This window comes from Erythrolamprus reginae, chromosome 4, assembly GCF_031021105.1.
Source record: "Erythrolamprus reginae isolate rEryReg1 chromosome 4, rEryReg1.hap1, whole genome shotgun sequence".
Taxonomy (NCBI): domain Eukaryota; kingdom Metazoa; phylum Chordata; class Lepidosauria; order Squamata; family Dipsadidae; genus Erythrolamprus; species Erythrolamprus reginae.
In genome coordinates, this window is record NC_091953.1 from 33,295,053 (window position 1) to 33,319,836 (window position 24,784).

General features: G+C 41.3%; 1 protein-coding gene across 1 annotated transcript in view; it reads left to right on the forward strand.

Annotated features, from left to right (window-relative positions):
* The window catches only part of LSAMP (limbic system associated membrane protein), a 662,291-nt gene that overhangs the window by 587,863 nt on the left and 49,644 nt on the right, over positions 1 to 24,784 (forward strand). The window contains exons 5-6 of the mRNA XM_070750009.1: positions 20,278 to 20,398; positions 21,107 to 21,255. Coding sequence (XP_070606110.1) covers positions 20,278 to 20,398; positions 21,107 to 21,255 — 270 coding nt within the window. The remainder of the gene's footprint in view (positions 1 to 20,277; positions 20,399 to 21,106; positions 21,256 to 24,784) is intronic.

Consider the following 24,784-nt stretch of genomic DNA (forward strand, 5'->3'; position numbering starts at 1 on the left):
TCAGTTATAGAAATGACACTTGATAGGGCTGTAAAAACACAGATGTTCTCAGATGCTGATGCAGAACTGGCCAAATACTAAGTGTGGAGGTTAAAGCATTAAAAAAACTGTATTAATTACAGTTCTTAGATGAGCTATGGAGCAATACAACAATCTAAGTCTCTTTTTCTAACTAACCACTCAGAGTCTGGATGTAAAAGTGACACAGCTGAGTCATAGTCAGCTATAATGTGCATATGCATGCGTGCATCTGTTTGATTTGAATATATTATTCTTTTTATAAGGCTACAGCAGATGTAAATTGTTAAGCACTTTGTGTTACATCCAGAGATCTCTCTGAATCAGGGGGCTGGGCTGCTAGAAGATGACCTTCCCATTCAGTGCTTTCTTCAGCAGCCAAAAGCACCTTGTTAAAAATCTACAGGATCAGGGACCCTGCTGAATGAGGGAGAGGCAGCAGGTGGTGATCACAGATAATTAGGCAGACTAGCATCTGCGGAAGTTATTTTCATACAAGCTGCTTCTTAGATTCAGTTAGAGTTACATCTCTTAATTTTATACATCACATATTGGAAAAGCATGATATCAGTAGCTCTGTAAGCTACTTTTGATCCTTAACTTCATCCCATGCAATTTGTGCTGAAGTGACACAATCAGAGACTTCAAAAGTCACCAAAGACAACCCTCCATTTAGTGCAGAAGTACAAATTAAAGCATTCCAAGCAAAAAATAATAATCTATCACCAGCCTGTGCTTGAAGGCAGCTAGTAATGGGCATCCCACTGTCATCCTAAGTAATTGATTCCATTGTCAAATTGTTTTACTGTTAGAAAGTTTTTCATAACATTCAACTGACATTTGCATTTATGCCATTATTTTAGGTCCAGTATTCTGTGATGACAAAAGATATAAGGCCTTTAGTCTGAATTATTTTGGATACTTGAATAAAACTTATCGTAAACCAAATCAGTGTAATCTTTTTCCAAGTTTCTGTGACATCTTTTGTAAGATTTAATTTACAGTTTCCTGATCAGTTTCATGACATTCTTTGGATTTATTCCAGTTTGAATATTTCGGAAAGTCTCGTATCTAAAACTAGGCACAGGTAGTTCTCAACTTTGCAGCAATAATTGAGCTTATAATTACAGCTGTAAGTCATGCTGGCTGTTGAGTGGGTCATCAGATGACCATGTCTGATTTTACAGCTTTTTTGCAGTGGTTATGCAAAACACATGGTTATTAAACAAACACCATGACCATGGTTAAGTGAACCCATTATCCACAATGGGGGGTGGGTGTTGACAGAAATTAGAAATAAATACCACTTTCTGGCAAAAAAAAACCCACCCAAGTCAGAAATCATAGTCACTTGGTTGTGGAACAGTGCAAACCATAATGTGTGCTGGTTGCCAAGTGCCCAAAATGTGATCACATGATTTGGAAGTGATCTTCAGAACTTTGAACCTGGATGTTAAGGTTATTTTTTATTTTTATTTGCTTTTTTTGATAACTTCATTTGCTAAGCAAGTTGTAAGTCCAGAACTACAAGAGATGCTCTGACCAATATAGGGCTCCTAGGCTTAGCAGAATACATATTTTTGGGAACAACAAACAAGGTCAATGTGTTTGTAGGAACTAAATAGAAAATCAAATCTGACCAGGAAACATGATGTTGTATATCCCAGATTATTTCAACCTGGTGTCTTGGTGATGTAGTGAGCTTCAAATACCAGAGCCAGCAATTAACACAAAATGCTTACTCCTGTGGATTATGGAAATTGGTGCACATTTGAAGTGCATCAAAGTAGATTGTAGCAGATTGTTGTGGTCCTCTGAGTGGTGATTCATAAGCTCTTTCCCAGAAGCCTCTGCATCTTCTAGTACTTTCTTGCTTTGGAGTGGTAGCTGGTAGTTCTTGCTGCCATCAAGTTATCTTCCAGAAAGCACCTTTAAGTGACATCCCTGAATCCTAGTGTGAGAGACATAGGGTTCAATTTGGGTAATTAAAAGATCAAAATACAAATGTAGAAACTATATCTGTAATGCTGGCTATATGGAATATAAACATGGTGAACAAAGGATTCAGCCTTCTCTCTCTCCATGCCTTTGAGAGAGCAAACCAATCACAGAGGAAATAAGCAAAAACTTAATTAAAAAAGATAAACATGTAAAGCCCCTTTTAAACATTAAATATCAAAATGAAAATAGTGGATGTGGAAAAAATAAATTTCAAATAAATCCCAGGGGAGGGCTGCTCTATTACAAACAGTGATCTTTCTGCCAGAATCTCTGACAAAATGTTGAAGAGGTTTCACTGTAATACTATATATATATCACAAGAGATTCTAAAGAAAATCTTACGGCTTTTGAAACAGCCTTAAAGATGGGGAAAGGCTTAAATTATCCCCAATTCCCTAACTAGGGCAGAAAAATAAAGAACACAGGACTTAGCACAATACTAAAAATTGAAAAAGAAATCCTGCATAGACATTTAGCAGAAATTTTCTGAAGAAAAGTTCTTATGTTTTGGATTTAGTTGCTTCCAAACAAGTTGATTCAAACTGTTAAATTCTGTTGCAATGAAAAATGTTGCTCTTTATTATTATTATTTATTAGATTTGTATGCTGCCCCTCTCCGTGGACTCGGGGAGGCTCACAACACAATAAAACAATTCATAACAAATCTAATAATATACAATTTAAAATAGTTAAAAAACCCCATTTTTAAGCAGACATACCTACAAACACCATACATAAATTATATAGGCCCGGGGGAGATATCTCAATTCCCCCATGTCTGACGACAAAGGTGGGTTTTAAGGAGTTTGCGAAAGGTGAGGAGGGTAGGGGCAGTTCTAATCTCTGGGGGGGGGCTTGTTCCAGAGAGTCGGGGCCGCCACAGAGAAGGGTCTTCCCCTGGGGCCCGCCAACCGACATTGTTTAGTTGACGGGACCCGGAGAAGGCCGACTCTGTGGGACCTAATCTTTCCTTCCTTATAGCCTCTGCTCTTAAAGAACCGAACTGTTTTTCTTTTTCTTTTAATCTCTAGGAGAGGGAAAGGGGGTTATACAATTGTTGTCACTTGAGTTTGTCCCATGAGAAAGAACTATGTGTAGAAGGAAAGTACACTGTAGATATTATGATGTAAAGTACCATTGGTCTTATTTACTTTTCACTCAGATTGTCACTTTGAACATTATTTTGATTCATTAGGATTTATATACATGATTATGCATGTAATAGATATTTTCTGCCTGAGAAATTGCACTTTTTTTTTACCAGTTCTATCATTTTAAACATATTAAACAATTAAATCCCAGAAGAGTGCAAGGACTGTAATCAGTATCAATATTAAATACTCATAAACATGTTGATTGTAACTATAAGTCAGGTACAAAGAGACCCTATTCTGTGAAAGCAGGTAGTTTTCTAATAATGTTTTCTTTTTCCCCCTTCTTTTGTAAACGAATATGTTAATTTATCCTTAGAATAAAAATACTGTTAATATTTTTCAGAGTTTTGCAAATATTTTTATTTTTGTTGCCAATGATATTTCATTTCATTTCATTTATTGGATTTATATGCCGCCCCTCTCCGAAAACTCGGGGCGGCTGTTCTCAGTTCAATACAATCAATTCATACATTAATACAATATCGCAATTTAATTTTTATTACAGTAAACTCTCTGGTTACTTACTGTTATTGTATCCTTTTATCCCTTGCCATTTTCTTTTCGCCTTTTTGTTGTTATTATTTAAAATATTTTAATAAACAAATGGTGAGAAAAAGGAAAGAACAATATATACTCAGGATTATTGTATTATTATTGGTATTATGAATCACATGAACTCCTAATAGCCGTCATAAAGAGAACAAGTTTACCTTTCTGTGTTGATTTCATTTGCACTGGATTTCAAATAGAAATTATTTATATCCCCACAAAAAAAAGAAAGAAAGAAAAAGAAAACCAACTAAAGGCTGAAACTTCTACTGTATGTAAACCTGAATGGAATTGCAATATAAAATATTGTAGCCTTCTCCAAATAATCTATTCTGTATTGTTTATTATGTTAGTTGATTTTTTTCTTAACAAACATATGACTTCTATTTATTATAGAGAAAGACAAGGTACACAAAATATCTCGATAATTTAATATGAAATACTAAAAGTGCTGTCTTCTGACAGCTCACACATGTATGTGCACATGTATTCAATTTTCTTCTGTGCTCCTAGTTAGTGTTTATTTGTGATGTTTTGAAGATTGGGGTTTTTTTCCTTACAGTACAGTATTAAATATTTCTAATTGGGCAATAAAACGATTTTTTTAAGAATCCATCCTGTATGGAAACGTTAGCCTTCTACTGTAGGAGCAATGAAAGTAGCAAGGATCTTTTTCTTAGATCACACTAATAGAGGTCCATAATATCATAATATAGAAGGAAGGATAGTACAATACATCGGCTTCTCACTTCATAGATCTCATCTTGTTAATCAAACATCATGGCTAAAAAGAATATATGAAAACAAATAAGAAATGAATACATGTTCATGGTCTTTGTGTATTGTAAATAAAGGTGGATCGTTCATATATATTGTTGAATATTGAGACTGCCTGGTTACAACAAGGTCCACTATACAAGTGGGAAAATGGAGACTGACAGCTGTCAGCCTGGCTCTCTGCTGGATCTGTGTACATAGTTAATAAAGAAGACAATGAAGATCCAGCCAGGTGGCAAATGGAGTGGCAGCCATCTTGCAGGCAAATTCAAACTGCATTGGCCCATTCAGCCAAGAACTCTATGTTCAGGACAACTCTGAACTGGGTGTAAAGGAGACGGCCACAAGAGTCTGTTAGCCCAGAATTCAACATTTTTTCTGTAAGCAGCATGAGATCTAAGCACAAGGGCATTGCTTATTATGTGGAGATTGCATCATCATTCCTCCATTGCTATGAGAGGAGATACTAAGGGCATTGTATGAGAGTCACCCGGAGGTGATCAGGATGAAGGCCCTGGCCCGGAGTTATGTTAGGATGCCCAGAGTGGGGACATGCACTAATTATGTTTGGTAGCCAAACATGGACAAACAAATAGAAGAGTGGTTAGCTGGCTGTACGCCTTGCCCGGAGTCTAGATCCACACACCCAAAGCCCCAGTACAAGAGTGGGAGAGGCCTAGGGTACCCTGGTACAGGGTCCACATAGATTTCACATGACCATTCCATGGTCAAACATTTCTGGTAATGGTTGACTCATACTCCAAATGGTTAGAGATAATAATAATAATAATTATTATTATTATTATTATTATTATTATTATTATTATTATTATTATTATTAATTAGATTTGTATGCCGCCCCTCTCCAAAGACTCTGAAGAGATCATATTAATGGGGTCAACCACTGCCAAGGCAGTAATCCGAATGCTCCAAAAGCTTTGCCATCCATGGGTTACCAGACATACTAATTTCAGACAAAGGGCATTAATATATGACCACACAGTTTGAGGGCTTCTTAGCTGAACAAGGCATTCACCATGAATTGACTTCTCCTTTTCATCCAGCCAGTAATGATCAGGTTGAACGCATGGTCAGATTAGCCAAGGAGGCACTTGGGCACCTAGGCCCAGATGATTGGCAAGCTACAGTAGATAATTTTATAATAATAATAACAACAGCAACAGCAACAACAAAGTTGGAAGGAACCTTGGAAAGGTCTTCTAGTCCAACCCCCTGCTTAGGCAGAAAACCCTACATTACTTCAGACAGATGGTTATCCAACATCTGCTTAAAAACTTCCAGTGTCGGGGCATTCACAACTTCTAGAAGCAAGCTGTTCCACTGATTAACCATTCTGACTGTCAGGAAATTTCTCCTTAGTTCTAAGTTACTTCTTTCCTTATTTAGTTTCCACCCATTTTCTACTGATGCAACATATAACACCTAGACTGTAACTTGTTGCTTATATCCTAAGATTTTTATTAATATTGCTTCTTCATTGCTTATTTGACCCCTATGACAATCATTAAGTGTTGTACCACATGATTCTTGACAAATGTATATTTTATTTTATGTACGCTGAGAGCATATGCACCAAGACAAATTCCTTGTGTGTCCAATCACACTTGGCCAATAAAAATCTATCTATCTATCTATCTATCTATCTATCTATCTATCTATCTATCTTTCTATCTAGCACAGCCCTGGGAAGAAGCTCAACTGAGCTACTAATGGTCCGGCAGCTCCGCTCTGTACTGGACAGGTTGCACCCCAGTTACTCAAACCACAAGCAGTAGGTCAATCAAAAACAAACCAGATCATTTAAAATTTGCAAGGAACTTTGCCGAGGGTCCCTGTGGCTACCTGAGGAAATAGTCAAGCTCACAGGTCCCCAGTCCTACGTTGTGTTATTAACAGATGGGTGTAAATGGTGGCAGCACATTAACTGTGCAGCCACTAACCCACAAACATTGATAACAAACATTGCCCAAATAATGATTTCTCTACAGTTGAGTCAAATCCAAGGCTGACTGAACATCCACTTGAAGATCCAGGGTTCTAGCAGCATCAAGACCCTATACCTGTTCCAGTAGAATCCACGACCCCACCCCTAAGCTTCCAGGAGCTTTCATGGGCAGAGCCAGAGACGACAGTAGTCCCAACTCCCCTGGCTGAGGCCAACTACCCTACCGAACTACACAGGTCTATTGGGCTTCCCAAACACCCCGCCTATCTATGGGACTACATATGCTAAGGGTCAGTTTCAACTAAGTGGGAAGGGGTATTGCAAATTGAGACTGCCTGGTTACAACAAGGTCCACTATTCAAGTGGGAAATTGGAGACTGATGAAACTTTAGTACAAGAATTATTGCTAATGTAATAAACAAATATTTATTGCATTCAAAGATGTACAACTGCAAACTAATTTACTACGAAAGGTTGAGAGTATTGGCAACGGGAGTATCATAAGCAAGAGCACTCAGCTTAGGGGTAGGTTAAAAACCAATAATTATTCAATTTCAAAAGATATATTGAAAGTTGAAGGATAAAAGTCAGCAAGTCTTTAACAGTCTTTCTTAATTAATATCTGAGTACTCTTTTGCTTTCATAAAGCAAAAGCAAGGTTTTATAAACTTTGTTCAACTGACTACTAGTGTGATTTTAATAAATTCTATAGAGCATGGTTGCTTATTTTCAGGTTTTAGGGATGATAATGAGGCCAAAAATATACCAGTTGTAAATGTTGTCTTTATTATTTAATTGAAGCTTATGCAACACTGGAAAAGGAGAAATCTGCATTAAAAATAGACTCAAAAACACACATTTAAGCTCACACTAAAGGCCTTTGTTTATTTGAGCTGCCATTGCACATTTTATTTAACAGTGGCTAGAAATAAAAATGTGCAACAATACCATAGCACTTGCAAATCTAGCAGTGATTTTCTATGAGGATGATGAAGTTGTAGATCCTAATAACTTCTGAAAAAAATACTGGAAATTAGTTCTTCTTGCTGAGAAGCCACCTTTGATTAAATTTTCTTTCACTGCCCAAAATTACTCTGGCCAATTCTACCCATGTCCAGGTCCACCAGTATAGGCCATGATGTAATTTCAGAAATGCTGAAACTATAAATTCAAAATTAATGTGGGAACTATGCCTGAAAATCAGGATGTGTTCTGGTTTCTGGTAGAAATGTATCAATTACAAACAACTCTTATTAAATGTATTATATCATGAATAAAGAAACTCCATTTATTTCTCTGCTCTTCTGGAATTCAAACACATTTCATACATGCACTTATCTGTTGGTCCGTTATCTCCCTTGACCGCATTTCTCACATTCCTAATCCTTCTCCACTTAACAAGATTTATTTTCCTAATGCATGATCTCTAAAAACAGCAGCCCTCACTGTTAATCACACAGAATACTTTTGCTTACTTGAGAGTGGCAAGAAAAACATCAATTTTTCTCATCAGCAACGTTGAAACTCAACCCTTCTTCCCCACTGACCCCCCAACGTGCCAAATACATCACTACAGTATTAAACCCATTCCTCTCCTTAATATCTTCTTCCAGACCTGTGTTCTCTATGTTTTTGGGCCCTTCTAAATTTAGAGTTAACCCAGCGAGCGTCTGATTCTCCCTCACTAGATCCTGAACTCATAGCTCCATCCTGTGGCTGGCCTCCCACCTGTTCTACTACCTGTAACCCTGGACCCTCCACTAATTCATAAACACTATCTGAATCAGAGTCCTCAATAATCTTCATCATCCTCCAACTGACCAGGAGTATGTACAACAGGATGTATGCAGAGAAAGGCTAAAATTGACAATTTGCACTGGGTTTAAATATGAGCAGTCATAGAAGGCATAGATTGTTTCATCAGCTGTGCATAATCTTTTACATCTTGGCTTTGATACCTTTATCCTTGATTTGTTCATTCCAGTTGTTGTTTTTTCATCTTTTATAACATGTTGTAGCAAGAAGCAAATTATGATCTCTAATTATATAGAAACCATTACAGAAGTTGGTCCTTTAAGTTTGCAATAAGAAAGAGCCATAGTTCAATGAATAAGTATATACATTTTACCAGCAGATTATCACACAGCTCTGTTCATACATTTCTAGTTAAAAAAAACCTAAAAGTAGATGGTTTTAGAAATGGCATTCACAAAGAGAAATGCTGGGATAATATGATGAAAGACTCTTTCCTTTATTGCACAAAATGACTAACAACCCAAATCTATATGCCACCCCTATAAAAACAACATTTCAATATAAGGTATAAAGATTTAATAAAAGAACAAGAGATTTTCAAAACTAAACAAGAACTAAAAGAGCAGGACATAGACATAGATTGGTGGACATATATGCAAATTCAGACTACGTATAACAGAGATATAAACTTATATGAATTCTAAAAAGAACAATAGGAACTAGGATTTTGCAAGGTATGGACGAAAAGTTGTCTGGAAAAATATATAAATTCTTATTAAGGTATAAAATGGAAGAGGAAATGGTCAAAGACACAATCATAAGGGCAAATTCTTTTGAATACAGCATAGATTTGGAGAATTGTGAAAAAAAATGGCAAATAAATTTGAAATTGACTATGTCAGTGGCATATAAGGAAAATCAATACAAGATGTTTTATAGATGGCATCTTCCACCAAAAAGACTCACTAAGGTGTTACCAAACACATCATCGACTTGTTAGAAATGCAAGAAATAATACGGGACATATCCATGTTCAAAAGAAAAAAAAGTATTGGACTAAAATTAAATAGTGGGTCAAAGATATAACTGAACCTCAGATAGACTGGAAACCAGAAAGATTTTTATTGGGGATTACCTGCAAGAAGCTATAGTAAAGAAATACAATATCTAATTCTCCATATTATAGCTGCACAGTAACTTATGCACAAAATTGGAAAAATAATGTTAAACAAAAGATGAATAGAATAGAATAGAATAGAATAGAATTTTATTGGCCAAATGTGATTGAACACACAAGGAATTTGTCTTGGTGCATATGCTCTCAGCGTACATAAAAGAAAAAGATACATTTGTCAAGAATCATGTGGTACAACACTTAATGATTGCGGCGCAGGCGGAGTAACAGTCGGACACAAGGTATGGGTATAATGGGGTCACTTTTATTCAACCAAACTCAAATTAACTATTTAACCAATTAACACCACGTGACCTGCAGGGGTGCATAACTCAAATGGGGGCGGAGTTAACTTTTCAAACAACCTCAACTGAGCAACTGTCAGGCGAAAGCTCCTTGCCTGGGTGCAGGGTCATGGTAAAATTACACCTGCCCCCTGCCCCATTACCACGCCCCCCATGGAGTGTGGGATGGCTCGCTACTGGTCTCTGTTAATCCCCAGCCAGCGAGCCACAGGAGCGACCGCCTCCCCGAACCCAAGCCGGTCGAGCCCTGTAATCCGAGAAGGAGATCGCCCCAAACCTCAGTAGAGGTGCCCTAAAGGAGATCACACTGTTGCTGCTTATGCCCATTTCCACCCCCTATCGGCCACAGCAGAGGGTGAAATTATAATTTATTCCCCCTGTTCCCCCCCCCTGCACATGAATGTGCAGGCACCTCTGCAGGTCCGCTATAAATTTGTCGTTCCCCTTGTCTGTCAAATGTACCCCGTCCTGTCTATACAAATCTATCTGGGATGCTCTAATGTCGGGGTGGTCTATCACTCCACCCCCCGCCTGGAGTACCCACTTCTTAACTGCTCTGTTGACTCTCTTCCTGGACCCATCTACCGCCTTAGGGATTATGGCATGCCTCCAGCACCTTCGTGGCAAGATATTGGACCACAACACACGTGTGTCCGGCCACCGCTCCCAAATCACCTGTAAGCCATCTCAAATGTGCCACAGCAAGTCGACCCCCGTCATTGATCCCAGGTCGTTACCTCCCACATGTAAAACCAACCATCCCGGCACCCCTTGCACCTTCCCGCTGTTGAATAACAGGGGAAGCAAATCAAACCACCGTAGTCCTCTACGGCCCAACCATTGGACCATCACATGCTGGTCCAGCTTCAACTGCGTGCCGGGCGTCATCTCGTGGGCCCTCCTCTCGGCCCAGTATACCATGCTGTGGCCACAGATCAGAATTCTGTGGCGCACCCTGTACTTTATCTAAAGGAAGGGAGGAAACAAAGCAGCGTCAGAAGTGGCGGTGCAGACCGCACCCTTTCCCGCCCTACTCACCTAAGGGCGGATGTATGTCTGGAAGGCCGCAGATCTCCAACGGCCCACTGCATGTATGTCCGGTGTGCTGAAACCCTCTTCAGCTGCAAAGGAAGCTGCACCAATCCTAAAAGAGTGAGTCCCATAACGCTTGGGGTCCAAGCCCAGCCTGGACAAGGCCTTAGACGTTACTGCCCAAAACTGGTACCTGGTGAGAGGTTCCCCAGAGGCATGACAGAAAAGAGGGCTCGGCTCTCCGCCCCTAAGGGCCCAGTATGCTGAGATTGCCCCCACGGGGCACACCCTCTTGTTGCTAGTCCGGGAAAGCTTAACCGTAACACCCCGACCCCTTTGGTCAGTCTTGGATCGTCTCAGCTGCAGGAAAACCGAGCCACGCCTAAACCTAATATCCCTTGCCGTCAGGGCACGGCTGGAGCTATCGGACCTGGATGCCGCAATAACCTCACTGACATGAAAAGCCCCAAAAAACAAGGTAACCGCAGCCGCGTGGTAAAGTGCCGCCTCGTAATCAGAGCGGCAAAGCCCGTCCCACAAGTCACACATCCCCATTAGGTGGGCTAACTTGACGGGACGCCTGCTGTCACCCTGGACCTGACCCTTCTCCCTGATCCAGCCCTCCAGTGTTTTCCTAACCCTGAAGTCCCCCGTGGTGTCTGAGAAACCCCTCGACTTGGCTATAAAGGCCAAGCCTGCCAGTTTGCCCCGTATTGTTCGGGCTGTCAACCCCCGGTGTTTGCTAAGCGCACAAAACTCAAGCAGGTGCTCCACCGGGGCCGGCCATAGCTGATCATATCTCCTGAGGTGACGAAAAGCCCAAAATTCCCTACCTGCCCGCTGGTATGACCTCCTGGTGCTTGCGGCTATGGACATATCCATTGCCCTGTTTACGTCGGCCCTCCAATCAGCCACAGGTGATGGGGGGCTGCCTCCGGGTACTCCTCGGCCTGTGGGGCAAGCAGCCGGAACCTAGCCAACTGCCCCCTTGATAATGCGTCAGCCACCCCGTTTCTAATCCCAGGGACATGGTGTGCTCGGAAGAGCATGTTATGGGCCAGGCACTTCACTACCATATGCCGAACCAGCCCCATCACCCGCTCATTCTTGGAGGAGAGTGTGTTGACCACATGTACCACTGCCATGTTATCGCACCAGAAGTGTACCGTCTTCCCGGTGAAACTAGGGGACCAAAGCTCAATGGCCACAACAATCGGGAATAGTTCCAGGAATGTCAAATCCCTGCAAACCGCGGTACCGCGCCACTCCTGCGGCCAGTCCGCCCGAAACCATCTATCCTTCCATATGATGCCAAAACCAGCCGTCCCGGCCACGTCAGACTTCACCTGCAAATCCCCTTTCAGCAGCATGTCCTGTCTCCAAAAAGATACCCCATTGTATGTGTCTAAAAACCGTTGCCACACCCCTAGATCCTTCCTAACGCTAGACGTCAAGCGAATCCTGTGGTGCGGCTTACTCAGGCCGACCGTTGCCTGGTAAAGTCTAAACATAAATGCCCTTCCCGAACAGTCCAGCTAGCTCCTGGACCTGCCTGAGAGTCACCTTCCTGGCGGCTCGAACAACCCTCACCGTGTCCTTAAGTCTGGTCAGCTTATCCTCGGGTAGCCTACACGTTTGCGCAACCGAGTCTACCTCGATGCCTAGAAATGTGAGCCTGGTGGTAGGCCTCTCTGTTTTTTCATGGGCCAGAGGCACACCCAGATCAATGCATAAGTCCTGAAATCCTGCCATCCCCCGCTGACATTTGTCAGAGCCAGCCGGCCCGGCGAAAAGAAAGTCATCTAAATAGTGGACCACTGACTGAATCCCTGTGCCCTTTACATGGGCCCACTCGAGAAATGAACTATACTGTACTTCTCAAACAAAGAGCACGACACCGAACTATCCATCGGTAGGGCCCTGTCCACGAAGAATCCCCCCTCGAACTGAAAACCCAGGAGGTCAAAATCCTCAGGGTGAATCGGTAAAAGCAGAAAGGCCGACTTAATATCACATTTGCCCATCAGGGCCCCCACTCCACACCCTCAAACCATCGAGACGGCCGTCTCAAAGGGTATGTAGCGTACTGAGCACAGTTCCTCAGGGATGTGATCGTTTACCGACTCACCCGGAGGGAAAGACAGATGGTGGATGAGCCTGAACTCCCCAGCTGCTCTCTTGGGCACCACCCCCAGGAGGGACACTTGCAAGGAGGGCAGGGGCGGCTCCGTAAAGGGGCCCAACACCCGGCCCTCTCGCACCTCCTTCATAATCTTTTCGCGTACCACATGCCCCATGCCAGCCACTGACCTCAGATTATCTGCAAGGCAGGCCTTCCTAGGCCCCTCATATGGTATCCTAAAGCCTTCGGAAAAACCCACGATCAAAAACTCAGCACCTTTCCTGGGTCGATAGCCGGTAAGTCTGTCGCTCAACCTGTCCAACCTAACGGGGGTTGGGCCCCTTACTCTGAGCTCCTCCTGGCTGGGGTTTGGAGGGGCCCCCAGCTTCCTTGCTGCTGCCTCCTCCCCTGCCCCTGTAACATGCTGAGGTTGGGTGCCTACCGTTGCACAAAGCGCAGGCGTGGCGAAAATGGCAAACTGGCCTGGAACAGGCCCCCCTAGCGCCGTACTCGTAACAGTACGGTGCGATCCGAAAGGACGAACCCGACCCACTACGCTGGCTGGAGCCCTGGGTCCCCGAACCCACTGCAGGGCGGGGGAGGGTGGCCTCCTTTCCCTGTGTCAGCAGCAAGTGGCCAGTGGGTGTCCGCCCGCTAGCCGGGGTAGCTGCTTGCTGCGTAGCCTGAAGCCACAGATCGTTATGTCTCATGTCCCAAGGCCAATGCCTATTGTGTGCGGCGAATCTATGAAATGTCTCATCGTACTGTTTCCATGCCTCACCCCCAAACTCCTGGTACGCCTTCAAAATCATGTTCATGTATAAGATTAGCTCGTGGGTCTTGTGAACATCGTCCTCTACTACCACTGAATGGTAGGCCAAAAAGGCATATGACCACGCTAATATCCCCTTATCCATCTTAGTGTCTTTTGGGTCGTCAGACCCCTTCTTACCATCCTTATCCTTGTCCTTCTTGGACTTCTCGGGTAATAAAATACTAAAGATGTCCACATAAGCCCCGCGCCAAATTTTTCGCTTAAGGGCCTGCGACATGTGCATGCTCAGCGGGGTGTCAGGGAGGCCAGGGGCGAAAGGGTTGTCACTGTCGCCCTCGTAAGGGTCAGTGGACTCCGTCGTGGTTGATTCGGAGCTATCCCTCGACGTGTCCCTTCTCCTCTTGCCCCGTCTCGCCACCTCCTTTCTGCGCCCCCTCCCCCAAACCTGGGAAGCCATGCGCGAACGCCATGTCCTGTGTGCCCTACGTGTTGTGCGTTTAGCTGCCTGTAGCCTGCCCCGTGGCCCCCTTGGATGGGACCACCGATGCTTAGGTACAGGGCACTCACCCCAATGTGAAGAGTCGTCATCAGCATCTTCAGAGCAGGAAGCTGTCCTGCTGACCCGCTTTCTCTTGCGCTTCTTTTTTGCGTGCCGCTCCGTTCGGTCCTTCTGGGGCCTCTCCGCCGATTCTGAGGAGCTCCGTGTCCCCTCCGCGCTCGTGACGCCCGTGGCTCCCTCATGCCGGTGCCTGCCCCTCTTCCTCGGCCTCTTGTCCAGTTTCTCGAGCAAGGCAGACAATAAATGTGAGGAAACAGAAAGTGAATCATCCCCTGCGCCCTCCTTCCTGGCTGACCTCACAGCCGGGGCCCCATCCTCCGATATGCTAATTTCCGAGCCGCTGGGTTCCCCCTCCTCAGGTCCAGAGACCTCAGCAAAATTACCATGTGGCCCCCTTGACGGGGCCCGCCCCTGGCGGCGGCTTCTTGCCTCCGAGGTTAGCCCCCGGCGGCTTGCCGCCCTCCCCCTGTGTCTACGTTCCCCCCTGGTGCTGCCTTCACCCTCAGGCCCTCCGGCCTGCCTCGCCCAGGGGCCTCCATCCACACCCTCTTGGGGGCCCTTTTCCTCCCCGTGCGACGGGGCTCGATGGGGGGGTGCCCTGCTCGCCGGCCTGCCCCCCCGCTGCCCGCCGCTGGGCTCCCGCCTTGGCTTGCTGCCCCTCGCCATCACAGCAGCCACCCTTAATACTAATAGCCTCCAAACCGCTGTGCCGGCCCGAGCGCCGATAGCCGGTAAGTCTGTCGCTCAACCTGTCCAACCTAACGGGGGTTGGGCCCCATCCACACCCTCTTGGGGCCCTTTTCCCACTAATAGCCTCCAAACCGCTGTGCCGGCCCGAGCGCCGATGCAGAATGCCGCTCCAAACCATTCGCTGGCTTCTTCGGCCTTCGGGCCTTGCCTCACTACGCCTCGGAGCCGCGCGGAGCTGCTGCTGTGTCCCACGATGATCCGGGCGAGAGGAACTGCGCCACGAGGCAGCCCCTTTTATAGGGCTGCCTCCCTCCCACCCGGCCAATCGGTGCCCAGCGCACCCAAACTTCGTCACTGCGGCCCCCTGATGACGTGGGGGCCGCAGGCTCCGCCCCCACAATGGCGGCCTCCTTCCCCGACCAACGCCGCAACAACCGCCGGCCTGTAAGTCGGCCTCGGGCATTGTCATAGGGGTCAAATAAGCAATGAAGAAACAATCAAGTTTAGTTTCAAGTTTAATCAGATTTGTATGCCGCCCCTCTCTTAATCTTAGGATACAAGCAACAAGTTACAGTCATACAGTCCTAAGTGGGAGGAAAAGGATGATAGGAATGATGAGAAAAACTAGTAGAAATAGAAGTGCAGATTTAGTAAAAAGTCTGACAGTGTCGAGGGAATTATTTATTTAGTAGAGTGATGGCGTTCAGGAAAAAACTGTTCTTGTGTCCAGTTGTCTTGGTGTGCAGTGCTCTGTAGTGACGTTTTGAGGGTAGGAGTTGAAACAGTTTATGTTCAGGATGCGAGGGATCAGTAATATCCCCCCCTCTTTTTGACAGGTGCAATATACAGGTCTTCAATGGAAGGCAGGTTGGCAGCAATTGTTTTTTCTGCAGTTCTGATTAGCCTCTGAAGTCTGTGTTGGTCCTGTTGGGTTGCATCACCAAACCAGACAGTTATAGAGGTTCAGATGACAGACTCAATGATTCCTCTGTAGAACTGTATCAGCAGCTCCTTGGGCAGTTTGAGCTTCCTGAGCTGGTGCAGAAAGAACATTCTTTGTTGTGCTTTTTAATGATGTTTTTGATATTAGGTGACCATTTTAGGTCTTGAGATATGATAGAAACTAGAAATTCAAAGGCCTCTACTGTTGATACTGTGTTGTCTAGTATTGTGAGAGGTGGAAGGGTGGAAGGGTTTCTCCTAAAGTCTACCACCATCTCTACGGTTTTGAGTGTGTTCAGTTCTAGATTGTTCTAGTCACACCACAAAGATAGTTGTTCAACCTCCCATCTGTATGCGGTTTCATCATTGTCTCGAATGAGTCTGATCACTGTTGTATCATCTGCAAACTTCAGTAGTTTAACAGATGGATCATTTGAGATATAGTCATTAGTGTATAGAGAGAAGAGAAGTGGTGAGAGTACAAAGCCTTGGGGGGCACCTTTGCTAATTGTAAATGTATCTGATGTGATTTTTCTTAGCTTCACCTGCTGCTTCCTGTCTGTTAGGAAGCTTGTGATCCACTTACAAGTGTGTTCAAGTACTGCTAGCTGATTTAGTTTGGTTAAGAGAATGTCCGGTATGATGGTATTGAATGCTGAACTGAAGTCTACAAAGAGGTGAGTATGACCTATGCAATGACCCAGCGTAGGTCATTGGAGATTCAAGATGTTGAAGGATGTAGTGTAGAGCCATATTAACAGCATCATCTGTTGATCTATTTGCTCAGTATGCAAATTGCAGGGGGTCCAACAGTGGATCCGTGATGGTTTTCAAGTGGAACACCACTAGCCTTTCAAAGGTTTTCATAACTACAGATGTTAGAGCAACTGGTCATTCAGTCATTCAGTTCCTTGATGGAGGGCTTCTTCAGCACTGGGATGATAGCAGAGTGTTTGAAGCAGGAACGAACATAGTACAACTCTAGTGATTTGTTGATTATTTGGGTGATGATGGGGGCCAATTGGTCAGTGCAGACTTTTAAGCAAGCAGGAGTTATCTTGTCTGGGCTTGGTGCTTTTCCAGGCTTCTGTCTGTGAAATAGATCTTTCACTCCCTTTTCTGTGATCATTAGGGGTTGTAAACCCAATGGGATGGGTTCAGTTGTAGAAGATTTGGCTGTTGGTGGTGTGTCTGGGGTGGAGGTTGTGCAGATAAGTGGTTGTGGTTTCTTTTCAAATCCGCAGTAGAACACATTCAGGTCATATGCCAATTGCTGATCTCCCTCAGTTTGGGAAGGTGGTTTGCTGTAACCGGTGATGTTTTTGTGAGTTTTCCACGTTTGCTGGTTCATTTGTTGATAATTGATTCTTTAGCTTTTCAGAGTAGTTTCTTTTTGCTGCTCTGATCTTCCTTGTTAATATATTTCTGACCTGATTGTACAGCATTCTGTCACCATTTCTGTATGCTTCCTCTTTGGAATGACGTAACTGCTTGAGTTTGGCTATGAACCAAGGTTTATTGTTACTGTATATTTGCAAGTTCCTGGTTGGTCCACATAGGTCTTCACAGAAGCTGACATATGATATTACAGTATCTGTGAGTTCATCTAGGTCTGCAGAAGTGTCTTTAAAAATATTCCAGTCTGCGCAGTCAAAGTAAGCCTGTAGCTTTAACTTTGCTTCATCAGTCCAAGTCCTCACTGTTTTAATTGTTGGTTTTGTGGCTTTAAATCTTTGTTTGTAAGCAGGTACAAGGTGAATCATGCAATGATCAGAGTGGCCCACAGCTGCTCTTGGTAAGGCCCAGTAAGCATTTTTTTACTGTTGTGTAGCAATGGTCTAAGATATTATTGCCTCTGGTCGGACAATTTACATGTTGAAAGTATTTGAAGAGGTGATAAAGAAAATCCTGGACTGTGCACACAGGGATAAATTGATGAAAGAAATAAAAGAAAAAAACAAAACAGGATATTATTTAATATACAATGGTATAAATGGCTAGAGGGTAGGAATAATAAGTAAGAAAATATACAATAATGCTTTTGAATTTAGGAAATATTAACAAAATGGTATTAAATATACAATGTATGTAAAGTAATATATAATAATAATAACAACATAATAGAATAGAATAGAATAGAATAGAATAGAATTTTATTGGCCAAGTGTGATTGGACACACAAGGAATTTGTCTTGGTGCATATGCTCTCAGCGTACATAAAAGAAAATATACATTTGTCAAGAATCATGAGGTACAACACTTAATGATTGTCATAGGGGTCAAATAAGCAATGAAGAAGCAATATTAATAAAAATCTTAGGATATAAGCAACAAGTTACAGTCATACAGTCAACATGGGAGGAAATGGGTGACAGGAATGATGAGAAAAACTAGTAGAATAGAAGTGCAGATTTAGTAGAAAGTCTGACAGTGTTGAGGGAATTATTTGTTTAGTAGAGTGATGGCGTTCGGAAAAAACCTGTTCTTGTGTCTAATTGTCTTGGTGTGCAGTGCTCTGTAGTGACGTTTTGAGGGTAGGAGTTGAAACAATTTGTGTCCAGGATGTGAGGGATCAGTAAATATTTTCCCTGCCCTCTTTTTGACTCGTGCAGTATACAGGTCCTCAATGGAAGGCAGGTTGGCAGCAATTGTTTTTTCTGTAGTATAAACAATATGTAAGGAATAAGGGAACCACAAACATGCAGTATATATGTGAATAAAAAGGGGGAGAAAATACAAGATTTGGATATACATTGATTTTTTTAAAAAGCAATATTTCATATAAGACAAATCACTATGGTATTTGCTCTTTGTCCCATACATTCATCTTTTTCATCTTTATATTCTTTACTATTATTATAACCCACAATATTTTTTAAAGAAATGAAATGCATCCCACAAGATTTTGTGGATTTCATACACAAAATGTGTGTACAGGCTTCTAGCATAGTGCCTCATTTCCAAACCAAGATTGACATGTAAAGTGCTGTATCTGGAACTCATAATACAACATATATTTTATTTCTTGTCTTTTCTACACACTAAATATTATTTTTAGACTGAAGTATTACAGTGCTCTTTCAGGAAAAAGAACCCAGTGATTGTGTCAGCTTTTGAATGTGTTGTCCTTTAAGTAAAGAGCCTACGTGGTGCATTGGTTGGAGTGCAGTACTGCAAGCTACTTTTGCTACTCACCAGCTGCCAGCAGTTTGGCAGATCGATTCTCAGTAGGCTCAAGGCTGACTCAGCCTTCCATCCTTCCAAGATTGGTAAAATGAGGACCCAGATTGTTGGGGGCAATAGGCTTACTCTCTGTAAACCACTTAGAGAGGGCTGTAAAGCACTGTGAAGCGATATATACGTTTAAATGCTAATGCTCCTGCTCTTGCTAATTCGGTAGATATATCAGTATCTATAGAATCTGATCAAGCATCCAGGATGTCTTTTTTTAAGTGTTGAGAATATGGCTAATATAAATAATGCAGCTGAAACTAAGGGAATTGGCGGCTTAGCAGAATTCAGGAATGCAGGTGTTCCTGAATCCCGTTTAGCTTTCAGAACTGTATAAAAATATTTGCTCATTTTGTGATTTATTTCCTACATTAGATCTAGTGGAACAAAATTTTTCAGTGATCATAGTGATGAGACTACTAAATTTAAACAATATTCTTATTCATATCAATTATAAAACTTTTGTCTTATATTTACCAGAACAGCTTTAAAGATAAGTTACAATGAGAGATAATAACTGATCTAAAGCCATCCATGACTCAGGGATATTTGATCTGCATCTTCCAGGTTCTGATCTAACAGAAATGTTCATAGATTTTTATATGATACAGTAGTACCTCTAGATACGTGCTGCTCCACATGCGAGTATTCCAAGTTATGGGCCACGACGGGAGCGAAATTTCTGTTCCAGACCCGAGCTCAAATTAGGGATACGAGCCGAGCTTCCACTAGGTGGCGCAAGAATCCTTGCTTCTGGTTATCTCTGTGGGGAAAAACTAAAGCCATTTGTTCCAGATACGAGTTGATCGACATACGAGCTCCATTCTGGAACGAATTAAATTCGTATCTAGAGGTACTACTGTATATATTCATATTACAGGAATGCTTATGGAAGAATGGGGATTATTTTTGTCTATAACTGAGGACTGCAAATTTCTTCCACCCTGATTTTTTTTTTCCTGGCACAACTTTTGGTAGATTGATTCTTGTTTTATGTTTGCTGGCATTGTCAGTGACGAGAATGACATAAATTCCATAATTGCTGCTTTCTTCCTACCGGCTTCACTATTTCCTGTCCATATTAATAGATTTCATTACATTCCGATGCTTACAAATCATAATTAAGCATGAAGATATGCACATTTGAATGGCTGCAGGCCTTGTATAGTGGTTCCAACTAGGCACACATTGATAGCAGTGACATGAGTCAGTCTTTCTCTCCTGCAGACCCGCCAACTATCACGGAATCCAAGAGCAATGTATCTGCTACAGGGCGGCCAGTTTCACTTAAGTGTGCAGCCTCTGCTGTGCCTACGCCTGATTTTGAATGGTACAGAGATGACACTAGGTAATTATGCTATTTATCTTCTTTCTGTTGTCTCTGATGTCTAGCTTAAAAATGTTCTCTTTATACTGAATGCTCACTTTCCAAAAGTTCCATCACTCATCTCCTTTTTTTCTTTCAACATTCCACCCACTAGCTGTATGACCCCAAGTTAGCAACAGACACAGGTATGGTATCTGTAAAATATCAGTTGTGCTTTTGAATACAAGCCCCACACATATTTGAAGGGAGTGCTAGGCTTCTAAATAAAGGTTTGCATTACAGTGTTGCAAGATTTAGAGGGCAAACATCTATCTGAATTGTTACCTAAGTTCTGATGCAGTAAAGTGGTTCATTTTTAAAATACTGCAAGATTCTTTGTTGTGTTTGTTGAAAAAGACTAGTGTAGCTATTGTGTCAGTTAGAAAAATAGTGAATTGTGGGGAGGAATTGAAAAAGAAAAGCGGTAAAGGAATGTAAAAGGCAAATCTTATCAAATTACTTACGATTTAATGAAAAAAGATAATTTAAAAATAGGAATAAACTTGTAGATTAAAAAATCTGTAATTTTCATAGTTTTCTCACTTCCATTGTCATATAATCCCCTGTCTGTATCAAAGTACCCTTTTCATTCCATATCTGTTTGCAGTCTGCATTGAACTCCTCATACTTAGCATATACAAAGAATGCAAAGTGTTACTGTATTTACCATTAACTTTTCTTGATTCTCAGGATAAATAGTGCCAATGGTCTGGAGATCAGAAGCATAGGGAGCCAGTCCTTCCTGACAGTGACCAATGTCACTGAAGAACATTATGGCAACTATACCTGTGTCGCTACCAACAAACTGGGAATCACAAATGCTAGCCTATTTCTTTACAGTAAGTATGGAAGCGGGGGGGAAAATCTGAGTGAGTTTCACTGTTGTAGTGAAAAGGATGCTCTGTAGATAGGACAGTCTTGGGTCCTAAAATGAATTAAGCAAAAGAAAAGAGAAGAGAAAGAGAAAACATCCTTCTACCTATTTAAAAAAAGTAGGAAGGTCTCCTTCTTTAAAACCAGGGGCTTACTTCCAAGTAGCATTTCTTAGATTTTCAGTATAAATTGACTTAGTTTCCAAGACAATAAATCCAATATTTTAATTTGGAAATAATACTATTAAGCGGTATTATTCATAATTATATCCCACCCTTAAACTAAAATGACTGTGATTGAAAGCCATCATCAAGATAGATAGCATTGATATTAGAAAGCAGCTAACACAGTACAATTATTGTTTGAATTATTGATGAAATGTAATTTGACAACAAGGAGAAAGAAACGCAAGTTGAAATAAGGTCAGAATAGAAAGAGTTCTTTTTTCAAGACAACTTAAAAGAAGTTGAAGTCATAGATCAAAATCTAATAAAGGAATGTTGCTTGGGTTTAAATGTTGTTTTCATGAACTGTGAGAACAGATGAATATAGTCCATTTGTAAAAAGAAAAAGAAAGAAAGAAAGAAAGAAAAAAGAAAGAAAGAAAGAAAGAAAGAAAAAAGAAAGAAAGAAAGGAGGGGGGAGGAAAAAGTCAATCCCAACCAGTTAGATCAGGACTCCCCAAACTTGGCAACTTTAAGACTTGTGGACTTCAACTCCCAGAATTCTGGAAGTTTGAAGACCTCTGAGTTAAATACATATTTCTATAAAACATATATAAAGTTTGACAGGGTCCTGAGACTAACTTTTTAACATTCCCAACTATAAATCATTAATACAAATTTCTCTTTGCCTTGCAAAACAAATGATAGTAATTCTGTATCCTTAATTGTAGGCATTTTGAAACTATGAACTAAAAGAAAAATGAAAATAAAGCAAATGCTGTGTTTTAGTATAAGTTTACCTTTTTCAACAACTTTTTTGTTAAGAAAATAATCAAGCTAAGAAACAGGTGCAAACGTATCTATTTAAGCACATATGCATGTATGCATTTTCTGGATTCCAATTTTTCTTTTCTTAATCTTTGATAAAAATAGAATATAAAAAATCAAGTTATTTCTTAACTCAGCAAGATCTTTTAATAGTCTATTCTTGGAAACATAATCAAGAAAGACAACTATACCATTAGGCAGCTGAGGGATAGTTAGCAACTGGGAGGATAGAGATACTTGTAGAAAATTTACTCTTCAATAAAAAATAGCCCTTAACTTATTAGCCCTCATGCACAAGAATAGATTGTTCAAAAAGTTCTAATTCTAATGGCAGACAATACTTGAAACAATGATTCTTTGTTAAATGGTGTGCAACATTTTCTTGACCGTTGTGGTAGACCAACTAATTTAAGCTTCAAGTCAGACTAAAATATATTATTTCATTCTTATGTTTTATCTTGAAGATCTATAATGGATTATTAATCAGTAGTGGGCTGCTACCGGTATGCCTAATTGCATACAACTCTGTGGCTCTGGCACATGAGCACATGTTCAAGTGGAATTGTATTTCCTGAACCTGTGCAGGTAGCAAAATCTCACACAGGGACACACGTGCATGTGTGCACAGAAGCAAAAAACCTCAGCAAAACACGCACACATATGCATCCCCGTGCAAGATTTCGTTACCTGCACAGGTGCAGGAAGCACAATTTCTCTTGAATGTGCACTCACCAGAGCTCCGGAGCTGCATGCAATTAGACATACTGGTAGGAAACCACTGTTGATTATTACACTTCTTGGGTGGGGAGTGTTCAGCCATTTTCAAGGTCTTTATCCAGTTAACACAAACCATTTGAATGAGCCAGCTCCTTTTATCTCTGAATTCAGAACTTATAGCTTTGAAAAATATTAACCAGATTTGGAAGCACAGCGCATGAGAGCAGAAACCCAATCACTTCTGCTTCTTTACATCCACAAATGCTGCAATTATTACTCAGAGGTCAAAAAAAATAAAATAAACCAAAAGGAACTGCTGTTCAGATCATCCTTGAAAGCTGCTCTAGTTTGGTTTGACTTTGTCTCAAATGTATCACAGGAAGAAGTAGATGAAAGGAAAACGAAACAATAAAATAAACAGCCATTGTAAATATGGGGACATTATTTTGACTATACATATCCTGGACATATTCAAGCAATGTTGAAGCAACAAAAGGAAAAACTACACCTAAAGTATGGATTTACAGATGAAGTTCTAGCTTTTTAGCCTGGATTCCCAACAGCTACCAAAGTTATTCCTTCACTTAAATCCTCTTTCATTTTCTTTACAAGTTATTCTTTTCCTTACTAAAGCAAGCAGGAAAACAGAATATCTATAAGTTTGCAAGAATTTGTTTTTGTAGAAAGGAAAGAAAAAGAGAGACCTACTGGACTTTCTGTTTTGCTGAAGAAATTTCCTTGTTCTAGGATATTTATCTTTCTTTAAATAAAACCTAGCCATTCTTCGCAGTAGGAAATGTGCAGAGGACCAAGAACAGGAAGATCTATTTATGGGCAAAGGCTGACTTTATTTCCATCTTACTTTTTCGTTGTACCTGTCTAGCCCTGGTAGATGCTAAAGGTCTAATGAAATTCTTCCCATGCCTTCTGAAAAGACAACCTGATTAATTCAGTAGGACTTATTCTCAGATAAGTAGGCTTGAGTTAGCACTGTAAATCAATGAAAGCAAAAGACTATATATTGTTTAACAATTTCCTTTTTATGTGGTCTTCCAAAAATAATACGAATTAGTAGAGATTTATGGATGACCTACTTTATTCTTCAATCAGATACTTCACATTTTATAGAGTAAAGAATCTGGTAGTACTTTAAAAAAAACAAATCCTCTGAAAGAATTATGCCCTTTAATTAGATTTCCTAGTCTGCAAAGATACTTTCATACTCCTGTTTTTTTGGCTACCACAAGCTAACATAGCTTTCCTCCTACAGTGACATCTCTTATATGTCATTCTGCTTTGGTGAAGTGTCAGGATGAGGTCAAACACTTACTTCATTAATAATAGTTGCTGCATATAGTAGACAGTTGCTCTTATCAAGGCACAGTGAGAAGCAAAGAAAGTTTTTCCTCCTACCCATTTCAATGAGTTTCTTGAAATAAAATACTTTTTGAAAATCTGCCCAGTCCTGTTGATTGGGTTTATATATTTTGTTTTGTGCCTTCTAATTACTACATTTACAATGAATAGTACCAAGAAGGCTTTCTAGCAGGCAGATTCTCGCTGCATCAACAGGCTGCTGAATATAAATAGTAGTAGTAACAGATTGGAAGAGGCATTTGGCCAGACTTCTATTAGTAACATTCATACCAGCAAGAACAAAAGTGTTAAGATTTATTTTCTTGCCTGTTCTTTGTTCATAAATTACTATCATACTCTTCCAGCTATTGCATTAAATTTATAGTTATAAAAGGGGTTTGGTCTAATTTTTTAATTGGGAAAAATAAAT